Source organism: Chelon labrosus, assembly GCF_963514085.1.
Source record: "Chelon labrosus genome assembly, chromosome: 10".
Classification (NCBI taxonomy): domain Eukaryota; kingdom Metazoa; phylum Chordata; class Actinopteri; order Mugiliformes; family Mugilidae; genus Chelon; species Chelon labrosus.
Window position 1 is genome coordinate 20,299,720 of NC_140360.1, and position 17,243 is coordinate 20,316,962.

General features: G+C 41.9%; 1 protein-coding gene across 2 annotated transcripts; it reads right to left on the reverse strand.

Moving 5' to 3' along the window:
* Positions 1-152: 152 nt before the first annotated feature.
* Positions 153-16,947, reverse strand: kdm5c (lysine demethylase 5C). Of its 2 annotated transcripts, XM_084553290.1 has the most exons (29): positions 16,634-16,947; positions 14,627-14,774; positions 14,073-14,150; positions 13,851-13,973; positions 13,566-13,736; positions 13,281-13,415; positions 11,166-11,222; positions 9,037-9,160; positions 8,469-8,749; positions 8,116-8,274; positions 7,907-8,026; positions 7,662-7,820; positions 6,399-6,580; positions 6,113-6,275; positions 5,797-5,916; positions 5,513-5,707; positions 5,178-5,359; positions 4,952-5,076; positions 4,701-4,848; positions 4,536-4,626; positions 3,986-4,368; positions 3,728-3,866; positions 3,452-3,631; positions 3,194-3,322; positions 2,340-3,092; positions 2,175-2,217; positions 1,891-2,090; positions 1,510-1,698; positions 153-1,417 (listed from the first exon to the last, which is right to left on the reverse strand). In XM_084553290.1, exons 2-29 carry the CDS (start codon positions 14,768-14,770, stop codon positions 1,409-1,411), a joined length of 4,782 nt encoding a protein of 1,593 aa, XP_084409416.1. In that variant the 5' UTR covers positions 14,771-14,774; positions 16,634-16,947; the 3' UTR covers positions 153-1,408. The 2 variants fall into 2 exon arrangements, with proteins under 2 accessions (XP_084409416.1, XP_084409417.1); XM_084553291.1 differs by lacking the exon at positions 11,166-11,222.
* Between the last annotated feature and the right edge of the window lie 296 nt (positions 16,948-17,243).

Sequence of the window (17,243 nt, forward strand, 5' to 3'; positions counted from 1 at the left end):
TCCCCAGAGAGATGACTACGGACAAGACTGGAGAAACAAAAGCTAATTTTTAATTTGGCTTACATGCATGTTTGATATTGAGACTGGTGTTTTTCATGTACTTTTAAGATTGAAGGCCTTTAACATTCTGTAATCGTGTAAACGTGTCTTTCTATGAATTTGCTCAAAGTCCTACTGTAGGAGAAAAAAACAAACAAAAAAAAACATGGTGTGTTTGTTTGATCGATATCGTGATGTCCAGTGTCTGCCATTTTACAGTGAAAGCTTTTCTAAATAAATGCCGTCATTATGAAAATAACGCCACTGCTCTTTAGTTTTTCATTCAGTGTGAAGAAAAGAACTGAAAGGTCAGAAATAACGAGTCAGCGTTTCCTAAACAATTCTAAACCTTTATTTTTCTAACAAGAGTGAAAAGAAACAAAGGCAACATTAAAATGAAAAGTTTATACACAAACTCACAACTGTGTCTCCAATATCAATAATAATAATAATAATATAATAATTTGAACCCAGAAAACAAAATGAACAGAGATAAAGTGAGTTACAGTGAAGTTACCTTAATTTGCAAAGAGAGAGAATGAAGGAGGGAGAGAAAGAGGTCATAATGAAAGGAATAAAACAAGGAGTCAAAAAGATGGAAAAAAAAGAAAAGAAAAAATAAAAGGCATTAAGGGAGAGGAGAGGAGGTACAGATATTCATTTTGGGAAAGTAGCACCAAAAACATTAATGCCTGTTTTTAACACTTCCCAAAACTTACCCAGTTTATTCAAAATCCCCTCCAAACAGCATCAAACACAAGATTCAATACAAAAAAATACAAGTGTAACCACGATGCTGTCGTCTCAGATCAGCAGTCAAAATCCTCCGCTGTGCTTCAGCTTCAGGAATCATGTCCAAATAACTGTGGAAATAAACCCATAGCTTATGCCTCGTCAACAGGTGAGCTCAAAGTGAAGTGAAACTGCAATTGCCGGCCCCTGAGACAGGCTTCGTTTGAACTAGCATTGAATACAGTTGGGATAACGTAGCATACTGACGGACCGCAGAGACAAGTCTAGACCAAGGACGCTCCTATAACGGTAAGTGTGACATCGGCCCGACACGGTCTTTAATATGTTCACAGGAGAAAATGGATCCAGGGAAATGCGGAGAATGAAGTTCGGGTAAGACAACGAAAAGAAACAATGACGAGTGAGATATGGCTGAGTTACGGATGAGACAGTGGAGTGTAGCAGAAGAGCCGTGGCTCTGTTAGTGTCTGAAGGAGGGATGAGAAGGGCAGTGGGGTACTGGGGAGGGGATGTCCTGCATCTTTTTATAACTTGACACGGTCTTCTGGCACAGAAAGCTCTGTCTCTTGAATTCCTCCAACTAATCCTTTCAAGCAGAGCTCCAGTGTTGACGGTATCACAAAATCTGGCAAAAATAATCAGACAATTATAAATCCATATTTATTAATATAGTATTTAAAGGAAATTAAGAAAAACACCTTGAAAGGGGACAGTTACCTCTGAATTGGTCTGGGCAGGTAGGTGAGGGGAGGGGCTGTGTTTAACAGGACAGGTTTTCTTTGACTCTGAGGAATCCAGTGACCTCTCTCCTGCCCCTTCCCCGCTGCCACCTCTGTGGCTCTTTCGCTTCCTTTTGGTGTCCTTGGTTCGTCCACGGCTGGCTCTTCTCTGCTCTTCAAGCTCAATCTGAGAGAGAGGACCAGAACATTAGAAATGCAGAAGGTAAAACTAGACAACGAAAAGCATTTACATCGACTCAAACCAACCATATATACATTTCCACAGTCTTTTCAACAGATCAGGATAATATATCTTAATTAAAATTAATTCTTCTTATCCTTGAATATATGATGTGATGATGTGTTCATTGTTCCTGACCTGAATGAGCGTGTGCATTGTTTCTCTGGGAGGAACAGAGGCCGCTAACAGGACCCTGCTGATGGTGTGCGTCTGGTCCAAGGACACCTCCAGCAGATCTCCCTCCAGCTGCAGCTCCTCCAGTCGGACCGTGGTGGCTGGAGAAAGCTCCACAACCTGGCCTTTTAGCAAAGGCAGCAGGGGCTGCAGAGACCCCACACCTGAAAAGTAGAAACAGACACAGTCAGTGCTGTAGCCTGTGGGTGAAGTTCAGTGGTTACGCTGACATACTCATGACGTCTTACCTGTTATATTTGACTTCTTGTTGATGCCATTTTCACATTCAGCCTGCCAAATGGGAATACATGATGATTCAATTATTTGATGAATTATTATTGAACTGACAGAAGAGACGAGATCAAGTTTGAAAGAGTTCAGTCTGTTGAACAGGTAAAAATAAAGGTCTTTACCTGCATGTTGTTGCTTTCTTTTGTGTTCTTTTTAGATGAATTCTCCTCTGTCAGATCAATGACTCCATCTTCTCCTTCCCCTCCATCAGAGTCTGACAAAACAATAACTGAACTGCGTTCCGTCTCCTTTTCCATGTCCTCCTCTGCTTCATGATGGAGAGTCTCTCTGAGTTCCTGCAGCCTCTGAAGTGCCGCCTGCAGCTCTGGTGTCTCCAGTGCCTCCTTGGCTCTGCCCTGCCAGGTGATGGCCCTCTCTGTTAGACACTGCAGTGCTTCTCCTTCAGGCAGGCGGACAGGCAGCCTCTGCAGGGCTACAAGTAATGCCAGGATAGTCTCCAGGCGTGGGCGCCGTGACCGCTGGCATCGTGGACACAAGAAGCGCGAGTCCCAGTCCCACCAGCAAAGGGGGTTAATTGGTGGTCCGGCGGAGGGCAGCAGGGAGGGGAAAGGAACGCAGCCACCATGGAACCAGTCCTTGCACAGGTGGCAGCGGAGCTGAGGAGCGCGAGGCTGCCCAGAGCACACACACACAGACTGAGGAGGGGTGGTACAGGTGTGGTTGCTGTTACCGTTCTCTTTTACAGAGTTCTCAGAGTGGCTGGACGTGTCCATCTCCATGGCGTCATCCCACCTCCCGTTCTCCTTGTCCTCTTTATTACTTGCAGGGTTAAGTCCTGATTTACACATGTTCACGTTCTGTAACCTCAGTAGTGCCTCTTTCTCCTGGTGCTCCCCTTCTTTGAATGCCAGCACCTAAAGACAAGGTACACTTACAGACTCCAGTGGTACTGATAAATATATGTATGTACTAAGACAGAAAACTTTAAAACCAACAAATACATCAGTACACTCACAATAGCTGCAGGGTCCCTCAAGTCCTGAGCAGAGAGCCCCAGAGTGTTGGTATCAGAATCATCTAGAGGATCATCCAGTGGCTCTGCTGCATCTCGCCGCTCTCTCCTTTTTGCACAAGGACATAATACCTGCAGGGGAACAGTGGAGTTTAATGAATCACACCGATCACATTACGTGGCATTTAAAGTGGAATGATATATTGACATGAGAACAGAGATCTTCTGTTTAGATTTGCAAGTGTATTTTCTTTCTAGTACCTCTAGTAGACTGTGTTGGCTGCTCTTCTTCAGGAAGGTCTTGCTGGCCTTGTCCCTCCAGGAGTGAGCGCTGGCCACCTGCAGTTCCAGCTGCCTTAACTCTTCCATGAAGACTGGCAAGTCTCTTCCAATAGCTACCAGGCCCTCGAGGTCATCCAGACATGGGTAATGTTCCCCATTCTGCAGAAAATTTCAGGTATTTTAAATTTATGATTTTACACGTCACACGCTGCACAGGGAGAAAACTGAAAGAAGAAGCAGAAATTAGTTTTTCACCTGGATTTCCTCCAAGTCCGTTACCCAGGCTCGAGCTCGACTAAGACAGCCCTGCAGGGCCAGAATGTTGGGCAGCGTGACTGGGATAAGTCGGGCCTCATTTACTATTGCCTCCAGGGTGGAGAGAGGGTGCTTTTGCCTGGAAGAGCAAAGCCAATGAAACTTTGAAGTCTTTACAACAGGATAAATTGGCTGTGAAATGATGAAAGACACAGTGACAGGTGAAGTGAATGGTACGGTGCCACTTGTCCGTCTTACCGTTGTTCAAGGCAAATCTGAGCTTTCTCCTCCCAACGTTCAGCAATCGTGAGCAGTTCCTGAAGCTCTGCCATGGCCGTCTCCACAGACGCACTCTGGGGCACATTGCAGCCTGCTTCCATCAGGTTCCTCAAAACATCCAGCGTCACTTCCTGCCTCTCCCCTCCATCTGTGCCAAGGGTGCGCCTCACTTCTGCCAGCCAGTGGCCCTGCTCCTTCAGGCCCTGGAGTAAACCACACTCTGGCACCACAACAGGCAGCTGGGCCCCCTGCTCCAGCATAGACTGCAGCTGCTCGGGTGGTGGAGAGTCCTTCCTCCAGTCCTTCTCATTGAGCAGCATCTGAGCCTTGCTCTGGAACTCCTCCAATGTCCGCAAGACCGACTAGAAGATCAGAGGGTAGAGAGGTCAGTCTTAAGGTGCTTGAATAATACTTTTAAGCAGAGATCATTCTCAAACTAGGAATAATTTTTTTATAAATGGATGTAGGAAATCTATTTGAAAATAATAAAACATTTGTTGAGTATAACATATAACTTCTCAGTTCTCACCTGCACTTCCTCCAACTGGTTCATTACACAGGGCAGGTTTTGCATTGTTTCAACCAAGGATTTGAACTCTGCCAACGTCATCTTGGTTTCACTAAAAAGACAGAAGCATGTAAGGGCATGTAACTGAACAGTTGGCGCAAATGTGAAGTCCGTGATCTGTCTTACCTCGTCTTTAAGTTACTGAGGAGTTCAGTGCTCGTCTTTTGGCAGTGTTGGATGTCCTTAAGAACAGTGTTGAGTTTACGGAGAAGTTCATTGTCTGGAAACTTTTTCTCTGCTGCTTCGCCCTTCAGTATCTCCAGGTCATCAATTTCTGCAAATCATGCAGGTCTAGGTGTTAGCGAGCTCCTTTAAATCCCATAACTGCTTGTCTAAACAATGTCTGAAATTTCAAGGGTTTATGCAAATTTCCCCACCTATCTTGTTTCCTTCTTCCTGCTCCAGTGCCTCTTTTACTCTGTTGGCCCAGGAATCAAAGGACTCGGAGCGAACCTTTAATCGATGTAACATGGCTAACAACTCATCCAGGGTGTACCTGTACCTGTAGAGTGAAGAGGTAACCGAAAAAATGAACAAAGACTGTGCATTTCATTTGAAAATAGCAATGTAGTGCATCATTCACGGCACGCAACAGATGGATACCTGAGGTAGAGTTTTTCAGTGGGGCAGTTGCACAGATCCTGAGTGTGATAGAGACAGACCAGACGCTCGGGACAGTTTGAACAGGCCAGAGCAGAAAGGAAGCATGTGGTCTTACATTTATCACACTGTCTTTCATCATCAGGCAGCAGCTCAAACGCCTCTCGCTCTGCCTCTGTAATGCCCTGCAAATGCAACACACAGATTTTAAGGAATGAGTTTCCCCATACTCTCATAACAGAGACACAGATTCCACATGGTATCAAACTGAACCATTATTTACTTACACAAATATTTAGAGACACAAAGAATCTTTAAGATGCATTTCTACGTCTCACCCTTTCCATCAGACTCTTCCGTAGCTTCCTCTCCTCCTGAACAATAATGAACATTTCCCGATGAGTAGCTGCTGCCAGGTTGAGGTCTAGTTTCTCCGGGCTCGTAGCCATCTTACAGGTGAGCTCCTCGTGGGAGAACACACAATACCTCCTTAGACGTCGGTAATGCTCAATACAGGAACGGCCGGCAGGTAGCTGAAATGGTAGGAAGAAGTGATGCTGATCATGCAGTCGTCAAAAAACAAATGTAAACTGACAACTTAACACAGCGTGAACAGACATACCCAGTCTGCAGTGCAGAAGTTGACAGCTTCAGCAAAGTTATATCCCTGATTGAAGCCACTGTGGTAGGCTCTGGGGAAGGTTATGACGAACTCACCCGCACACTGGTTGGTGCGTACAACCTGCCGAACAGAAACAGGGAGGTCCGTCAAAGAAAACTTTAACTATATTTCAGATGACCTTTGACAGGGCAGACATTTTCACAGTAGGGAAACTAGGAATACTATGTCACTTACTAGGACTGAGCTATTATTAATTTCCCCTGTGCCTTGTCTAACACAATTCAGAAGGTTTACTGTGAATTGATATGAGACTTACCGGTACACCATGAGCCATGAGGATATTGGGGTTCATGATGGTGACCAGCTGATGCAGGAGGTCAGGCTGATACTCAAACAGCTCCGGCGTCAGTTTCTTCATAACCTCCTCGAGTCGTTCAGCTGCCACAGAGGGAACGCCATACCAAGTCTTAGGTTCACCCCTGGGGATGATAGAAACATGACAGTTAAAAAAACAGAAAGAGCAAAGTGTTCACCCAAACGATGACTTTTTCATCAAAAGCTGCAATTTTTCCACCACAACACACAAGGCAAGCATGCCCTACCAGTGCAGGTAGTTGATGGAGTAGCTCCAGTGATCCTCAATGTGCCAGCAGAAGGCTGAGAACACCATGCCCACATAAAGCCATGGCACCTTCATCCCAGAGATGTCTCCATTAATATGGCACAGGAGTGACTGCTCCAGCACAGGCATCACATTCAGGTTCCAGCCAGAGCGGGCATATTCCTGACCAACAAAAATAACAGACTCCACTGAAAATGAGGACCGGACCTTGATTGTGAACAGCTTCGCAAACAACCAATTACTGCCTACATTTAGACAGGATAATCAGACGGCGAGAGATACGCAGTAAAGGGTGCAGACTGGAGCTGAACCTGCACCACTGCAGTGAGGACGAAGAGCCTCAGTTTACGGTGCACCCACTCAACCACGTGATCTATTCCACTATCTATACACTTTTCTAGAACTACATTTATTTATTTATTTTTTGTATTTTTATGACTTTAACTTAATTTTAAACCCTGATCTGGACTAAGGTTTTGATCTGAGTCCAATAATATAAATCCTATAAATCCTGAATGAGATTAATCACACATATTATTTGACCAAGAAGAGAAACCATAATATGTTTAAAGCTAAACTGGAGCTGAAACTATGAGTTAAGCAGCTTTTTTAAATATTTTATTGTCACAGAGAATTACTAAATCATTCTCCTAAGTGATGATTTGATCATTTACTTAAACTGACATTTAGGATGGTTTAGTAATAGTACATTTTTTAGTTCAGGATGAGAAACTAATTTGCAAATGAATCCAAACTGCAAATAATCATTACAGAGAGCCTATATAGAAGATGTAGGATAATGTTAGCAAAAACAGTCCCAAAATGCATATAGATATTGTTGATAAATCAGTGTAGACATGGATTTAGCTACAGTTTCATTTGTTTTCCAGAGATATTGTGATTATATATATTACATTTACCCTACCATCTTAACCCAGAGCTTAAAAGTTTACCACTGACAAAGAGACAACATTACATTTAGCAAGGTTTTTTCATTGACTTTTACAACTGTAATCATAAATGCAATGCAAATTAGTTAACGTTCTGTTAATGCAAATGCACTTGTTCCACTGAATTGTGCAGGGAGTATTTGGTACAGATGATATCAACAAGGCTGGAGCAGTAATACAGCATCTTATGTTAAAATGTTCTTCTGCTGGATTTTACTTGAGCAGTACACAACATCTGACATGTAATCTAAAGACCTGCTGAGCCTACAACAAGAAACCAACAATGCACATACCTCCTCTTCCTTTGTGAGCTTCCTCTTGCCATTGTTCATCGGGAAGCCACTGCCAAACTCTTTGGAGTGTATGTCTGCTCCATACTCAACAGTCACGTCCTCCTCTATACTACTGACCAACCTCCAGAACTCCCTTTCCACAAGCTCAGTGGGAACCATCTACACAAACACATGAAGACTGGAGATTAGTCTCTTTCTATTAAGAGCACACAAGACAAAGACATCTTATGTGTGAGTGCACTCACATGGACAGGCATGTTGAAGTAATCTGCTTTGAAGGCGTCTGCCATTTCCCCAAAACTCTGCAGAGTGTACTCTCGCGTAGCTTGTTCAAAGCCAAACGCCTCTGCAGGTTTCTTGCACTCCTGAAAATACAAGGTAGATTATGAGGAAATCAAGATGGGTATTGAGTGTTAAGTAGCACAAAGAAGTTGTTTAAAACCTTTTTACTCACTTCTGCCACACACTTTGGACATCGCCAGTTGCTTTTGGGGGGATCTGTGAGTGGGGGTAGTAAACAATATGTGTGGTAGTTATCGTCGCAGCCATCACACAGCAGGAGTTTGTCGTCATCATCTCCCCGACCACACATCCGACACACGAAAGAATCCACCTAAGAAAGTGTGTGAGAAGACAAAATGAAATCTATCCATTCAAATGACAAGTAATGAAGAGTATGGTATGTGAAGAGTATATTTACAGTCCTGAATCATTTCAACTTGGTAGTTGTCTTAATCTGACATTAGGTTTTATTATGTTTATGTCCAATCTGAGCTGCCACCATGAATTATCAGTCACTCCACTTACACACTGTGGGTTGTTGAGGTTGCGTCTAAGCCTCATGGTCATTTTGGTGCAGGGTCCATCTTTATCATCTTCCCCCTCAACAATCCCTTTCCCATTCTCTCCATCTGGTTCCTCTTTCTTCACGGGTGTCTTAATTGTAACACTATGGGGAGGCTGTTGGGGGCCGGATGTGCTCCCATCACTCTGCTTCTCTTGAGGGTCCACTGGCTCCGATTTGACAGACGTATCAGCAGGAGCGGGAGACGGGCTTTCCTTGACAGTAACCGTTTGAGGCAGCTCATCTATACGAAAAGAAAGAAGTGTTCAGAGTCAGAGGCGCTCACTTGTCACAGTCAGTAACAATTATACTGTGCAGGGCTTCAACAGAGCAGAATGGATGTGTCTAAAGCAAACATTTTCTATTTGTGATCTCTCACACTGTCACAATTTGACTGAGCCAATGATTGAGGATTTGACTCTTAAATAACTGTAATGGCGCAAACAGATTTCTAGGTTTCTCAGCATTACTGCAATCTTATAGTGCACGCCTAGGAGGATAATTAAATTAGATGTTCATAATGGTAATTACCCTTCTTCCTGATGCCTTTGTCCCTTGCCACTAGTCCAAGTCCCATCATCTTAGGCCCGGCACCGTAGATCTGCAGCTTCTTCAGTTCTGGGTTCTTCTCTATGTCTTCCTCTGTAGGTTCAGGCTGTGGATGAAAGAAAATGTTTGTCATGAAGGTATAGAGAGATGACAGCCACTCTCCAAAGCACACAGAGCAAAGCAAGGGTCGAGGCCAAGTGCAGAACGAACAGTCAAAACAGCAATGTGTCACAAGAAGGGGTTACGCTAGGTTAGAAAGTAAGGAAAAGTTAACCTACATCACAGTGAAAACTTGAAAGTTAAAACCCACCACCCTAACACACAATCACCAGCAGATGCAACCATACAGTTAGAGTAGGGTGAGATTTCACTTTGTGTCATTCATTGTTTAATTTCTAGTGTCTGAATAAGAAAACAAAAATAAGTCAACAGCAGAGCTAAATTATTTTCAGTAGTTTTAAGATGTCGTGCTGTGTATTTCTCTATGTCAAGTATTTTAGCATACATTTACTAAATATATATAATATAAAGAGTCTCAAGGGCAGGTAATGATGATGATATGCATTTATGCACAAATGTATGGAATTATGTAGTACTGAATAAGTTAGCTTGGCTTCAAACCCTGCTCTAAAATATTGTAATCATCTAAGATGTTCTTTTTCAGGCGTTTCCTGTTCCTTTAACTTTCAATTGTGCATAATTACCAATCATTATTTACTCTCACAAGGAAAAACAGTGAATAGTGAAACATATTCCATTTTCATTTAAAATGGGAACTGTTCACAATAAACATACAGTGAACCTGTCCTCTTAAAAACAAACCAACAAACTTGAAGTCCATGTGCAAACCACAACTTGTATTCCCACAACATGAAAACTCATGCACGCATATTGCGACATTGCTTAGAGCTGATCGCAGCACAAAAACGGAACATTTACAATGTTGTAAAACTTGTTGATCAAGACCTTTTTTCCCCAAAAGGGGTTATGAAGTAGGAAGTAAGTAAGAAGTATGTTTGCTTTTGACTATTCCACCCGTATGCAGCTGCACGCCCTTGCGGTATGTAAATTAACTTTGACTATCCAGTCATTGTTCAATATTATCTGTGTACATAAAAACAGGCTTCCTGCCACCCAACCTTTTGAGGAATAAAGGCAGTAGACATCAAAGCAGATAATTAGGGCTTGATGGTGTGGGGCAATCACACTACAGTCTGGCACTAAACAAGCAAACCTAGACAGACTTACAGGCCAACAGCAATAATATATTCATGGAGGATAACCGTTTTTAAATGCATTAACAATTTATTATTTTGTTGTCCGTCATTTCACTGTTGTCCAAAATCCTTCTGTTCTTCTGTGAGTGCACTCAAAAGAGAACGCATGCAACCACACTGAGCGAGGCGAAACAGCAGAAGGCACACAGACAGCCCAGCAATAAAGCATCAAAAGACAAGTATGACCACAGGGAAAGAGCATGTGTTAAAGAGAAAAGGCTAGAGAGCACATTCGCTCAATAGCTACACTAGAGACGATTTCCAATTACAGCTCAAGTCGAAGTTTCTTCAAGAATCCACAGCGAACCGTGATATTATGGATGTTAAACACATTAGTTCTCAACAACACTGTCACCCATATATTCAAATCCAACCCCCTTTATTAGTTTGAAAAAAAACGTCTAGAACAAAAAAAACCATGTCTGTCCAACATAAAACTACACAAAAACAAACCTAGAGCTCCAGTCCTAAAGCACGTTCCGAACAAAAAAAAAAACTGCCCAAATAAGAACGAATGAAAAAAGCAATCTGGTTGTGTTGGATCTAAAAGAATTAAGGATTTGCAGTAGCAACTATTATTATTATTGCCATGCCACAGAAGGCTTTTAAGACATGTCAGAAACAGTCTCGTGACCATATCATAGGCTGGCATCCCTACACTGAGAGTCACAAAGGGGTATGATTGCATGTAAATGAAAATGTTTTAGTGGTTTATTGAAACAACAACAAAAAAGGAACGTCTAGACAACGTCAAAAGGGGTTATGGTGGTCTAGGAAAAGAGGCAGGCGGAGAGTGGGGGCGGAAAGTGAGCTCATATGCTCAAGAGGCAGTACCGCAGAGATGAGTTGAGAGCCAGTGGTGAGAGGATGGGGGGCCAGATCCTCTGGACCCTGCAAGGGGAGACAATAACAGCAACAATAAACTAAGACAAGAGGGAAAAAAGGAGATGAGAGAGGAGGGGAGAGAGTCTGGAAAGAATAGCCAGTAGTTTTAGGAAATATATCACTGGGGAACATGATGAGACATCTTATGTACGATGTACAGACCCAGCAAACTGATACGTTTTTGGATACATGTTTAAGACTGTTAGGTTTTGGGCAGTTTTTGCAATGCTAAAAACAGTCAAGTGTTGCTTTTAATACAAGCTGAACTCATATTTGATCCTATTTGAGGCAAACACTTCTCTCACCTCAGTAATGACCTGACAAGATGCTGCCAGAAACTGGTGACTCAGATGTGTCACTAGCATGATCTATTTTAAACGAGGCACAATAAGAAATTTGGTTTGGTGAGTGTTTGGTTATGGGAATTAAGCATTTGCTGACAAGTTTGTTTTAATGTTCAAAGTTTGGCACCTGATGTATGACGAAGTACAGTCAATGGCCAACAGAGAGATCACCAAACAGGTCTAAAGTCAAATACATCTGTAAGTTAAACATGTGCTCTACGCTGGAAGTTTTCAGATCTCAGGATGTGTGTACACATTCCTAATAGTTCCCAGGACAGTAAGCCATCATTTTAAAATCCATCAACCTTTCTGTTTGGTGTTTCTATCCATTCAGTATTTACTTAAATGTGCAAAAGAAAATGAAGCCCAGCACAATCAATGAAGGAAATCAAAATTCATGGGCAAGCATTAGTCTGCGTGTAAGGAGAATGGAACACCAGAAAGATAAGCTGATCCAGAAGGTGCGCTAAGTTTTGGGCATGTTAATGCATAAAATAAATAAACAGTGATATGTACACTAATGGGGAAAAAAAAGAGTGAGAAACAAAGCAGTGAACACAATAATACATGGAGCAGGGTGCAACAACAGCAGAGTTAAGCAGAGCAGCACGACAGGATGGAGAGTAAGCAAGCTGGGATGCGCTCTGAGTGCACTGTCACATCTTCCAGACACCACACTGTAACCAAGCCACCAGGGCACATGGATGACAGGAAAACGTTTAATAACATGACAGCATGGTCCACAAGAGAAGACGTTCATCCAACAAGAACTTGTTGGGTAGGTTGTTGGCTGGACTTTTTGTTAGCCTGTAATGATGGAAGCTTTGTCATTATTTCAACATATTTGGCACGTTAATCAATGGGACTGATGGAATGAGTGATGAAATCAGGGCTGGGTATCGCAACCGACTTGATTCCATCCTGATTCACAAGGTCCAGATTCAATCTGATTTACGTAGAGATATTTCTGTTTTGAAACAACAATGTTTAGATTTTCACAAAGTTGATGTTCTCATTGGTTTCAGAGATTTGTAGTATTTCCACAATATTTTATCTCTAGTTAACACATCTTGTATATAGCTTTGTTTAAATCCCATATGTTGTCACACATCCGCTTTCAGGCCCAACAGTGCTCTCAGAGTTGTAGCTTCTGTCCTGTTTTGGATCATCCTCAAACAAAGACTTGCATGATCTCGCAAGACAAGTCATGCAAAACCAGTTTTGCAAGATTGCGGCGAGGTTGCAGGATATGCCACTTTTTAAATTAATGGATCCAAGGACTTTATGACTCAATATAAGATCTTTCAAATAAAGTCTGACAGACGAAGATTTTAAAACCCAGCACTAGCTGTAACTAACTATTTAGAACAGAAATAATGATAATATCGACTGTGGCAAGGATTTTAATGCGTGATTTAATGCCTGGTTAAGTGGTAACCTACTGCCGATTAAAAAAATTAGGACACTCATAATGCCACAAAAGTTATATGGAGGTAGATATTTACACATTTTGTAAAAAACACTTAAACCAAAAAAAAGTTTAGTTTTTTTTCTCAGATTAATTATTTTGTAGGAGGAGTTTTGAGGTGATAATGTGCATTAGGAAATGTGATCTGAAAAAAGCATATGTGAGTGACCAAAGTAGAGTTCAGTACAGGGTTGCTGGTCACAGAGGTATGCAAATTCATTGAATGACATAAGGATGGGTGCTGTCACTCACATCGGGCTGGCAGCGGTTTGCTCTGCGTCCATAACTGCTCATTTTGGACGGCTGCACAGACTGTCGCAGGGGAATGGAGTGAGGCTTATACTCTTTATCCACATCTTCACCGTCATAATGTTTTGGCTTGCAATGCTATAAATCATAGAAAAAAAGAAGGGTTTCATGAAAACATGTTAAAACTTACCACAGCTGATTTTAAAAAGCGATAATCATTTCGGTTTCTTCCACCAATCAGCCCTGGCAACACAGGTAGGAGAGAAAAAAAAATGTGTAGAGTAATACCGGCAGGCTGGCACCAGACTGGAACATTTCAAAGGGGTAGACGATCCTCTCGTAGTGCGAGCGCAGCAGAGAACCAATGTTCTTGCCTGGAGGGTAGCCAAGCCTCTGGGCAACACGAGCCCAGCGCCGCTCCTTACACACCATCTCAAAACCGCCTTCATCTGTAACAACCTGGAACAGAAAGGCATTTTTTTTTTCTTACCTACAATTTTAGCAAAACATGTATAAAGAAAAACTAAAAAGTTTTGTTTTTTTTTGAGTACAAACAGCTTGATTCACACTGACCTTTGACAGGCTGAAAAGATCAAGGATGCGCCTTTCGATGTGCGGGATTTTTAAAGATGATCCCTGGATCTCCCAAAACCGGGCGATGCGGTCCAAATAATTAAGCTTTACTCTGGTCTCCGCCTTAAATGAGATGGGATCATCATGATTAACACAACCTACATCATCAAAATCTTAAATCATCTAACAAAGAAAGAAAAAAAAGAAAAAAGAAGAACTTACCTCCAACTCATTAAGCCTCTGGATGCGGGGTGTGAAGTGGAAGCTATCCAGCTCCACTGAAAATGGGGGTTGCCAATCCTATTTAGGAGCAAAGACATTAAATTTAGGGATTACAAAAAACAACAACTGAAGGTAATTAATGACATAGTAACCTTAGTCTGGCCTTAACTAGGTCAAAAATCTAGGGCACCCACTCAAGAGCAAGAGCAGTTCATGTTATCAACAATTAAATAACCGAGGAAATCTTCTCTGTAAATCTTATGTTGAGTGTCTTAATGTTCTTTTCAGCTGTTGTCTAATGCCCTTTTTGCCTTTCCAATGACATAAATATCCATCAGTATCAAACATTTGGGCTCATCTTACTAAATATGGTGCTATAATTTTGTTGATACTGCACCGTAAGCGATGACATATCGTTTATGTTTAGAGCCAGACCAGGTTTCCAGGGTTAATTATGTTTTGCTAACTGCCAACTCAGAGTCGACAAATCCAACAATGAAGAACAGGCAAGACAACAAGCACCAACTACAAGATGCATACGAGAATGTATTTACCGGCGGAGGTCGAATTTTACAGATTCCAGATTTCTCTGCAATGGGACGTATCTTGGCGATGTAGCCCAGGGGATCCTGAAACTCCTCCCATGACGGCTCAAATACTGGACACTCCGGAGGAGGTACAAACTCTTCCCCTTCCATTGCCCTGACAACAGGAAAGTCAGTAATGCAAAGAAGTTAATTGGCACAGTAGCATCAATACAGAAAGCATTATACACTCACATGCCAAAATATTAGGTACACTGGTGAAAACTAACTGTTGAGTTTCCGCTAAAACAGTCTCTGACAGGTGGTAATTCAGCATTTAGGAAGATGTAGTTTGTGGAGCTGTTAAACAGGATTTAACTGAATACAAAAGTATTTTAGTCTTGTCTACGTACAAAACAGGTTTGCCAAAATAATAGAAACAAGAGTACTCAATGAATTGTCTACAGAGTGTATGCAGAGATATCTTAATTTAAAACCCTAAAGCCATGCATGCTTTCAAATAATCAGTTTAAATCATTACATTTTGTTTGTTGAAATTATGTACATTTTCTATGACCGTCAGATAACACAGGAAGTCACGTACAGAAAAAAAAGAGACACTGAGGTCACAGTATTTACATAACTTGTATCAAGTATCGTATTTCAGTAAATGTTTCTATTTACAGTAAAATAAAACAACTGGCTGTACTCAATCTTACAAGTGTTTGTTATTATAAAGTTGGGATCAATTTCCTGAAAATGACCGGACACGTAAGACAACAAAAGGTAAAATATTAGGCACTTTCTACAAAAGACGATATTTTTGTAAGCTTGCCAAGTCACTACTTCCTTATTCCACTGATGGCTTTTCATGCGTATGTCACAGATCCTCTCCATGTTTCATAACTGTTTTCTCAGCAGTTAACAGAGAAGTCAATAACGAGACACATGGGGAATCACAGGATGAGGAATTTTTTTTTTTTTTTTTTGTCCCTGAAGTGGCCCTTGCTAAAACCCCATCCCCCAACATCAGACACAACAAAACAAATGCCATACTCAGGAAAATCCAGGCCCCATGTGGACAGGGGATACATTTTAAAGGGATGCTTTATCAAGTGTAGTAAACAACAATAATCAATTTAGTAACAAATAAATGATGGTAAAATTTCATTATGAACATAAACAACCAAAATTACTTAAAGTAATTATGGTTGTGTAAAAGTCACTTATAATTTGGTTCTATGGACATTTTAAAAAAAAATCTAATGCTATATTACAATGAACACAACTGGAAGTTAGCACTTCATACACATGTACCCTCATCCATCTGTTTCTTCACGGGCCTTCAGACAAACAATGGCGTGGAGGCCATGAACCCTAAGGTATAGGAGGCCATGGAGGAATTACTACTCACAAGTGGGTTGGGCTGGATTAATTAATACGCTTTTACGAGACAAATGACAACAGATATAATCACTAGACAGCAGATGCAGTACAGTCGTACCCAAATGTCAATCCTGTGTGGCATCCCAATAATACATTTAAATGTTAGCTGACAACTGTTAGCCACTGAACTTGGGAGAACTGGCGTTAAAACTAACCATACCTTCACCGACAGCCGTGACACGGGAAACAGAGGAAAAAGCCTCCAGCTCAGTAAATTAAAGTGCCTCCGCTATGTGTCATTCCCATCTCTTCTTCTGGCAATCATGAACCCTATTAGCGTCTATTGTCCAGCTACCAGAGGCGATAACGCCGCTCACAGCTAACGTTAGCATCGAGGCCTCTACTTTTTCTCAGCTCAGTCCCATCGCCTCCCACGGCTTTAGGTAACTAGCATTGGTTTGCTAACGTTAACAGGGTGGCACAGGAAACCAAGTCAACAATATAACCACAGACCAACTAACCTACATATGTTAACTCAAATCGACGCTAACGAACCCCTAGTTAATAATAGCCATATTATATGCAAGCCAAAACAAAGATTTTTGTTGACCCGGTTACACTATGATGTCTCGTAGCATTCCTGTGACTGACCCGTAGACACCTCGATGTCCTGGGGTATGATAGGGATTGTGGCCGCTCTCCTTCCTCTGTTGTTGTGATGGCTGGTGGTTAGCTAACGTTGGCCAGCTGTGCTCGGTCCAGTTAGCTAGCTACCGCTGCTAGCAAAGTTGACCGATTTCAGCTTCAATTCTCCATTCACTCCGCTCTGTCAAACACACGGGCTCAAAACATGGGTGGCCGATGTTCTCTTGATACTAAACGAGCGTCTCAAACTTTATCAATTATGTCGTTATCAATCATTTCCCGATCAACATCATCACTCTCTTCAGGCCATCCTATCTTTCTTGACGAGACGCCATCTTAGTTTTTTTTCTCACGACCGAAGTACAACCTCAAATCTTCACACCGCACGTCTCTCACGTTTACTCCCTGAAAGTAGTGCCCACGTACGCACATAATTACAAGGGGCCCGTACACGGAGGATGTAGGCCTTAATTATTTTACGTAAGTACAACGTAAACATACTCTTGTTGCGTAAAAGCGTTTTAATGTGCTAATTCAATTAAAATCTATTTAATTTTAAAATGACGTCACAGACCCCTTTTGTAATGTTATGTTAGTATATTTCTCCTTCTTGTAT